At 33.9% G+C, this 9,452-nt stretch overlaps 1 protein-coding gene across 2 annotated transcripts; it reads right to left on the bottom strand.

Annotated features, from left to right (window-relative positions):
• Positions 1-445: 445 nt before the first annotated feature.
• On the bottom strand, positions 446-3,131 carry LOC149410831 (uncharacterized). 2 transcript variants are annotated; one of them, XR_016304985.1, is made up of 4 exons: positions 2,619-3,131; positions 1,958-2,119; positions 1,304-1,399; positions 446-640 (listed from the first exon to the last, which is right to left on the bottom strand). XR_016304985.1 is itself a non-coding variant. In XM_089648011.1 (3 exons), exons 1-3 carry the CDS (start codon positions 2,067-2,069, stop codon positions 534-536), a joined length of 315 nt encoding a protein of 104 aa, XP_089504137.1. In that variant the 5' UTR covers positions 2,070-2,246; the 3' UTR covers positions 446-533. The 2 variants fall into 2 exon arrangements, 1 of the variants encoding a protein (XP_089504137.1); XM_089648011.1 differs by lacking the exon at positions 2,619-3,131 and having other exon boundaries at positions 1,958-2,246.
• Between the last annotated feature and the right edge of the window lie 6,321 nt (positions 3,132-9,452).

Here is a 9,452-nt window from a genome sequence, read left to right as displayed (position 1 = left end):
AAGAAACTCAAATATTTCATGTATTTAAAAATGATAATATTGCAAAAATAGCAATGTCTGACCCATTAATATGTTCATATGGGTCTTTATTATTAAGTAATCACACGGAACACCATTTGAATACACATATAACATCGAAGATGAGGGATTTAGCCAAGGTGTATATAGTTATTAAAGAACAGAAACCTTCAATTTCAACCTTTGATTTAGCGTTTGACCCTGTGCATTTTGATGTTTTTATTAAAGCCGTACAAATAAATAGTGGTTACGATGAAATTACAGGTTCTGTAAAAATTCCTAGCATGTCTCAACGACTTTGTACGGCTATAAAAGATTGTACAAAGTCGTTGAGGCATGCTAGGAATTTTTACAGAACCTGTAATTTCATCGTAACCACTATTTATTTGTACGGCTTTAATAAAAACATCAAAATGCACAGGGTCAAACGCTAAATCAAAGGTTGAAATTGAAGGTATGTTCGTTACCAGTTTAGTACAATATGGACATGAGTTTTTACGGTCATGCACTCGTGCTCATTTACTAGTAGAAATAGTGCTTCGAGTTGTAGTCGATGACACTTCGATTGCCTCCTGCTTCTCTAAATGATGTTGCTCATCATCGGCGTTGGAAATTTTCATATCTAAAAAGTAACAATACATTATTTAGCTTTCTTTAAACTTAATTAGTAAAACCTCAAATTATAAGAAAGCAGTCATTGTTGAATGAAACACTAGTATATATTGAATTATTTCGCGGATAAGCGATAAGCCGCCATAGCTCAGTGGTCAGAGCTGTCGACCGGAAATCGAGGGGACACGGGTTCGAGTCCCGTTGGCGTTATGTAAATCTCAATTATTTGTACCTATATTTTGTTAACTCGGATATTTTCTTATATTATTTTGTATAACATATATTTATCATATAAGATATAAGATCTGTATAATTAAAAAAATATATAAATAAATAAAGATGTACATTATTATCTGTAAAAGCCCTATGGGCGTTTAAATAAATAAATAAATAAATAAAGTATCTTTTATCAGGAGATTTTTCAATGTGGATGAGTGTTTCAGGCGAATAATTATTGCTTTTAAAATAATTATAATTAAATTAAATTATTTAATTAAATGAAGACAATATTAGCATCACTCAATCTAAAATCTGAAACAGAAAAGATACGGTCACATCTGGGACTCGCACCGGACCTTCGGCTTTCTGGGCCGCACCTCTGACCATATAATAATCAAATTATATGTTACGTATTGATTGTTTCAAGAGTATTAAACATGTTTTCTGTAGATACCTGATTCTATCGAAGAAGTAACGTTGTTCGGTTTGTATAGTGAATCATCTTCGGACGTCGGCGGACTCCTTTCTAACATTACTTCAGTTTTGGTTTCTAAAATAAAGCATAATATATTATATATTTATTGTTATTAAGTTTAATTTGTAGAACTCCATTTTATTTTTTATTTTTTATATATTCAATAATATTGTTATTGGGTTTATAAAAACAGTTTATTTTTAAACAAGTTCTGCTGTGTAATTATTATTACGCGTGACAGCTGTTTCGCCCTCTGAAGGCATTATCAAACTGTCGAAGGCATTATCAAACTGATAATGCCTTCAGAGGGCGAAACAGCTGTCACGCGTAATAATAATTACACAGCAGAACTTGTTTAAAAATAAACTGTTTTTATAAACCCAATAACAATATTATTGAATATATAAAAAATAAAAAATATATTATATATTTATCCAATAATAATATCTCAATGTAGTAAGTAAGTCATGTGCACAAATATGAAACCTAACCTAATATAATGACAAAACAACAGACTAATTAAGCATTTGCAACGGAATATTTAATTAGCAGCATTTCTGATATTACCTATAACAATTTACTATAAGCTAAGGTAGCTCTGTAATATTTCAGATTATTATCAGTGAATATTACCTGAATCTGAGGAAGTTTCATGGTTAATTTCTTCGCCCAGTATGCTCTGCATATTGCTGATGATTAAACTTTGTCCTTTGGAAATTAGCGAAAAGGGTGAAGACGAGATCATGTCGTCAGTACTGTTTATTGATGTACGTAAATCACTGGTTCTTGGAACATCTATAAAATATCAAGAACAAACACATTGAAACATACATATATGTACCTGCAGTTTTCTGTTTTTGCAAATTTTATTTCCACAAAGGAATTTGTTTAATTTGAATATGAACAAATTAATGGGTGATTATCCGACGTGTAAAACTTCGTTTTAACTTAATTATTTTAAGAAACAACTGTTTGAAAACAAAACATGCTTTTAAATGCATATTTTAGTATAGGAATATGGCTTTAGTTTGATTTGACATTTTTACCACAAGTTGTTAGGTTAGCTTTTTTGAATTTTGTTAATACATAATATATATCTATTATTCAAAATAATTTTACTGCTTGGGTTCTCAAAAAAGAAAGAAAAAAATCATGACCTATATAATAAAATACGGTAATTATTCTGTACTCATTTGATAAGCATAGATTAAAATTGTTAATATTATATTTATTATATTAATTCTATATTTTACAATTAAGGTTATTACCTATTTAGAAATATGTAATAGCTTACCGTATTTAAAATCCATTTCGCAAAGCTGAAAGATTTTATTAAATCTCCTTCGTAATAAAGCTAATAAAACGCAAAAACAAATCAACCTGTCAACTGATTCGTGATATACGAACATTGAATAACGGTAATATTTAATATTATCTGTTAGCCAGTTACAAGTCATTAAGTGTTTCAGAAAACTAACCTGAAGCTAGCTTCAAATGGACCAATACAAACAAACCAGCCTTGTGCTAGCAAACAACATCATTCAATAATGGGCTTTAAATAATATAACTTTAGAGGTTAATTTTGCATACAATTCTTGAGCCTTATAGTTCCTTTCGAATATTGTTTAGACCAATACGCAATGTCGTACGATAATAAGCTCTAAATAATATTACTTTAGAGGCTATTTTTGCATACAATTGTTAAAACATTTAATTACTTTAGAAAATTATTTGTACACCTGCGTTTGACACAAATAACGATGGCAACGTCGCTTTTTGAGATCAATGAAGTTAGTTTAACATACGATAGAAATAATTAACAAAGTCAGGTTGAATATCTGAGATAAAATCGCATATAGGAGCATATCTAATGCTCACGAAAATCGCACTTGTCACATCAAATTGAGTTGAAAATGCCACTGATCTCGTCTCGCCGAGACGATTAAAATGGCATTTAAATCTCAATTTGTCGATGATCAAGTAAGTGCTCAATGATCAAGTAAGTCGAAATGATCCAATAGTTCCGGTTATTTGCAGACGCTAAGATGTACAAAGTGCCGTATCATAAACCTATATATATATATATATATATATATATTGTCCTCTTCCCGTATTATGTTGATCCAGTAAGAAGTTGTTAGACTAAGTTGATCCACCTTTAACACCATATAACTTGGCTATTATGGAATACATCTGAATGAATTGACAACAGTGGTACAATAATTATCAATGTTGCCAGTTTGCCAGAAAAACCATTTGATATACTGTTAATAAAATTTTCAAAATTTGTATGGAAATCGGATGCATAATTTATGTTGATCTACCCAAATTGGCATACTTATGTTGATCTCATATATATTGATCTATTCCCGTAGTATGTTGATCCAGGTAAGAAGTTATTAGACAAAGTTGATCTGTGTCCCTATATATGGTTTTACTAAATGAACCAATCAAGGGGCAATCGGTGGACTGTTCATCACAAGGTTTTATGTGATTCCGTAATCTTTTGTGATATTGAACTCAAAGTATTAGTCTCTAGAGTCGAATATCGCATGAAATGACTGTGAAATGGTACCGTTTCAAATCAAAATGACGTGTGTTGCTTGAATTGTTTATAAGAAATGTATGCGTATTTAGATCGAAACGAAAATTTCGCAAAAACAAATCCATAAAAAAATCATAACTTAGCAGGGGTACACGGGTTCATAGGGTGAGGTTTGTCTAGGTCCTGGCGGCGGATGCGTTTTCCCATCTACTGCGTGGCGGGCCGGATCGAAATAAACTGGTTGAGGGATACCTTTCGACCACAAAAATCCAAAATGGCGGCAAAAGGAATAATGTTATGTAGGAAATTTTGAACCTGTATCTTTTACCATCTCTCCTGATTACGCTTCGTGACTTAGTAGGGGAGGCCGGGTTCTTGGTTATAATGGGTAATTAATGGATGGTTGGACGCGGTTGGAGCTAACTAAAAACTGTCCAAAGAAGCGAAGCTAGCAGTCCACAATGGAGTGCTGGTACCTACCCTAATATATGGAAATGAGGCATGGAATTGGCAGAAGAAGGCTGAAAGTAGACAGAATATGATGCCATGCCTCACTTCCATATATTAGGGTAGGTACCAGCACTCCATTGTGGACTGCTAGCTTCTTTGGACAGTTTTTTGCTATCTCCAACCGCGTTCAATCATCCATTGATTACCCATTTTAAATAATTACCCATTATAATCAAGAACCCGGCCACCCCTACTAAGTCACGAAGCGTAATCAGGAGAGGTGGTAAGAAGTTCAAAATATACCATATAACATTATTCCTTTTGCCGCCATTTTAGATTTTTATGGCCAAAAGGTATCCCTCAACCAGTCTCTTTCGATCCGGCAAGTCCACAATGGAGTGCTGGTACCTACCCTAATATGTGGAAGTGAGCATGAAACTGGCAGAAGAAGGCTGAAAGTAGACTGAATACTGTAGAAATGAGATCCCTGAGGCATATGTGCGGTAAAATCATGTATGACGAAATGTGCGTATGCTGTGTCTATTCTAGGGGTATTTTATTAGAGCCTGTTTATATATGAACGGGTCGTTTCTCCAACTCGTTTTATCGTAAGTCGGCTCGCATGTGGAACGAGCTATCGGCATCTGTTTTTCCTCCTCCATATAATCCGGGCCTCTTTAAGACCCGCATTAATAAATTCATTCCTACAGACCCTACCTTAACCCGCCCCATAACGCTGCCCAACTGGGTGGCGACATAGTTTCTCTGTATTTAACGTGTAAAGACAGGGGCGCTCTAGTGAGATGTGTCACATAAAAAAGTCATACCTCCGAATTTGAATATGGAGACATACAAAATGATCTATATTATAAGTTATAACCAATGAATTCACACAATTTTTATCGATTATCACTTTTTATTAGGATTTAAAAAAAATCGTAAACTTTATAATCACATAACTCTTGAAAAGAAAGTCCCAATGATTGGCATAAATCATTCAAATCGAATAAACATTATTTTTTAAATATTAATATTCTGTTTAAATTATTGTCACATCTTACCGGAAATCGTTATATTTTAAAGTTCTCTAAATAAAATTAAATCTTCTTATTTAAAAGAATTATCTCACATTTAATATTATTTAAACAATATGACCGGAAGTCGGCATCTTTCAGTGGAATATACTAAAAAAACACCACAAGGTGGTTACAAATGCAATTATATTTAATCAATTTTTTCGATTATATTTTATGTGAAGAATTTTTCACAGAGGCCCAATGAATATTAATGAAATACAATGAAATCACTTGCTTCATCGGTAGAGGAGACCAAAGCCAATTGAACCAATTTGACTTTAACATTTTCTACGTCTTGCATATAAAGTTTACGAAAAAAATACTTATAATCAACGTCAGACAATTTAACTGCCCACCAAATTCGTATATGATTTTTTTTCAATCTCATATAAATTAAGCTATATTCTCATAAACCAATTGAGTGAAATGCTGCAATGACCCCGACCCCGGGGTTAGTATTAGTTTAATTTAGTTAGGATTAGTTTAAACTTACTCTTCAAAATTTCATTTTTTTTTAAAGTAATACACTATATATCCTCAAGAAAATCTGTTTAATCACGAACCGTAACTACTTGATGTAATAAAAAAAGAAAAACAAATATATGTTAATATCATAGTTTGCTTTAATCTCGATAAAAACAGAAGAAGAAAAAGTTTTTTTTTATGAATGAGATAAAACTTTACCCCAAACAACGTGTAAATATATTAATTAAAATCAAAATATAAACTTCACATTAGGAAAGAGGACAACGAACAAATAATTACATTGACTAAGTGTTACGGACGGACATGCACTTGAGCAAGACTTGGGAGCTGTACTCACAGAAACTTTAAAAAAACTTGGGTTTATTTGTAGTACGGGGTCAATTATTATTATTATTATTATGTAATGAGCAGGCAGCATTCTGCTGATGCGCTCATATCTGATTTTACAACAAGTTTGACAGTAATTGAGTTGTACTGGTATAATTATCCCCCGAAAACATTAAAACGGAAACAATATAAACTACTTTTTTAAAAGAAAGACATACATTCCCGGGTTTCGAATAACCTGGCAATATTTGAAAATCTCCTACTACCACCACAGTCAGCTGAAAATGTTGCTTGTGTTGTGATGGAGGACTTAGCCAGCCCAGGAATTGAACACACTACGCCGCGCCTGGGTGGGACCCAAACGCGATGTCAACTCGGCCACCGACCGGTCTAAAATATGACAGAGATCGCTCCAGTGGATAAGTAATAAAACGTAGTTTATAGGCAGTTTATAAAAAAAAAATTGTCTAAAGAAACAGATACATTTTTAAAACAGTAATAAATAAAGTACATTCTGGAATCGTTAATAAGTCGTTTTGAAATATTTAGCCGTGTTAAGTAATCAATAGTATCCGGAAACGCGGTGGCAAAACGTGGAATTCCATAGCCGTTTTTAATTTATTAAAAATATTTATAAAATCAAAGACAAAACAATTAAATGTATTCTAATCAGGGTGTCGTTATAACAAAAGAACGCCGGCATGGATATATCGCGGCGCGGGCGGCCACGCAGCTGCATTATCTTAACAACGAAGTTTAGGTCTGATCAAATTCACAATAAAGTATTATTTTTTAACGAAATTAGTTTTAATACAGAGAATATCCAAATAAACCTTTTTTGTGTATAAAAACATATCGGCTTCTTTGTCTGGATGTGGTGTGATTTGATTTGTATTTTTTTATGAAACATTATTATGAAGCATCGAAGAATTATCAATATTTAAATAAAAAAATATTGAAGTGTTTTACGCTATCCTCTAGCTGGTATTAGTATAACATGCAGGTGTTCGGTTCTAGACAAACTGTGAAAAAAATCAGCTTCTCATTGGGTGGTCATGTAAAATGAGTGTTATTCATTGATGTATTAATGTCACATGTTAGTCTGCTATTGTTACAATAATATTGAAATTTTGCCATTTTGCCGTGCTAAAAACACTTTATTCAACTTCTCGAAATTAGCTGTAGATTTTTAGTTTTGAATACCACACCAGAGTCCCAACTGCTCCCGTCTGGAGCCAGTGAGACTATGGCATCCTCAATTGGGGTTGTTGTGAGACTGAAGATATTGTGAACCTCGAAGGAGATGAGGAAGTTGGGAGAGTACTTGGCTCTTCAGATCTGGTTGCCAAACACTAATTGTAAAATAGTACAAATTAATTTTAGTAAAATTTATTTGAGCCCGCGACCTTCGGATTGCTAGTCGATAGCCTTACCCCTCGATAACGGAGGCCGTCATTTAGGAACGTTTTAAATTATGTTTTACATTTGAAAGTAGACGTTTATTACAATTTGGGAGGAGGGTATGTGCACCGCCGCCCCGGGAACCATTTATTGGATAACCTACACTTCTGCCATAGGTCTCCCCAAGTTGTTGGATATGTTTGGTGACTTATCAGGTGTGCCCGAGTTTATGGGGTGAGGTATGTGAGGGGCTTGGCGGCGGATGCGCCTGCCTAATAACTGCGTGGTGGGCCGGATCGATTAGTCCTCTTTCAACGCATCGCCTTGCAGTAGGAGAGTTGGATTCTTATGTATATCACTCAATCACACTGAACCCCAGATTACTACCCACCCATCATACCTATTTACTTCCCAGAACCCACTCTCCTTCCTTTCCTTCAAAATTCCCCCAACACAGCATTCACAAAGATGACATAGGCCCTGAGGGTTACGATTTTCCTCAGGGCCTCCTGAGTGGATATGTTGTAAAAAATATAAGAAATAAACAACAATCTCGCTAAACGTTGACGGTGACCTATGGTAGGGGTGTTGGTTATCTAATAAATGGTTCCCGGGGCGGCGGTACACATAATTGTAATAGTTCTCGAGGGCTCTGATGTACAGACATTATGGCTCTTGTTGATTGACGAACATATACTAAAAAATCGTTGGTTGGAATCGTAGCTTGAAATGACTTTAGCCATGTTTAGTAATAAACAAATTAGAATAGATTTTTTAGCAATCATAATTTAAAATTTGTAAAATTTAATTCTCACCAATCTAATCGCCGCAATTTTAATAGGCACATATTATGGATATTACGCTTTGTTTCAACTTAATCATTACAAGAAACTTACGTCGGGAGAGATGGTAAAAGATACATTAAAATAAAATTTTATTCAATCAAAGTTCAAAATTTCTCTTTTAAAATGACCCAGACAAACCTCACCCTATGAACCCGAGCACCCCTGCTAAGTCACGAAACGTAGTAAATGATGTATTAAATTTACAATTTTTGTTTAATCAAGTTCAAAAGATTTTTTTAGCATGGATTTGACGTTTGCGAAAGTTCCATTTCAATATAAATACTCGTGAGGCAGTCTATCCTCTGTAAGTATAAAGTCATTTTCATAGAATATGGATGTACTAACAGGATCTAAAAAGTACGACAACGCGCGCGAAATTGGCGGTTAAGTTACAACGCATGCAAGCCGTCAAGTTTGTCAGAAATATATAGATCAACAAAATAAATCGTGTAAAATGTATATGCGACCGAAAAATGGGCGTGGCTTACAGCTAAATCTCGATGACACAAGTTGATCTGTAGGGATTTACATATGTATGCCAGCTTGGGTAATGGATCAACATATCCGGGGTGGATCAACAAATGCAAACGGATCAACAAATACCTGGCGTACCGTCGCGCGAGATCAACATAGTACGAGAGGGGATAAATATATATATATATATATATATATATATTTGTATAGCCCTGTTTTGTGTCATTCCATATTTCAAAATTCACAGATAAAAAGTAAAGTAAAATAAAGTACACAGAAAATGAGTATATCCGGTTAAAAGTGGGATTGCTGGATTTGCAGGTTTCCTGATAAACTTTCAGTAAATTCCTAATATATCCGAACACGTGCTAATGCACCTACACCATACTTTGATAATGTATAATACGAAATGCGAAAATATAAATCATAATTATGAGCACGTCTTCGGACATCGTGATAATTAATTCCTCTTTTACTAAAATTTTAACAGGAAACCTATCAATTCATTTGTTAAGGGCCTGCAA

The sequence above is a fragment of the Hesperophylax consimilis genome, chromosome 27, assembly GCF_061612785.1.
Source record: "Hesperophylax consimilis isolate HC1 chromosome 27, BYU_Hcon_1.0, whole genome shotgun sequence".
In the NCBI taxonomy this organism is placed as follows: Eukaryota; Metazoa; Arthropoda; class Insecta; order Trichoptera; family Limnephilidae; genus Hesperophylax; species Hesperophylax consimilis.
Note: the sequence above shows the minus strand (reverse complement) of the source record. Positions and strands in the feature narration are given on the sequence as shown.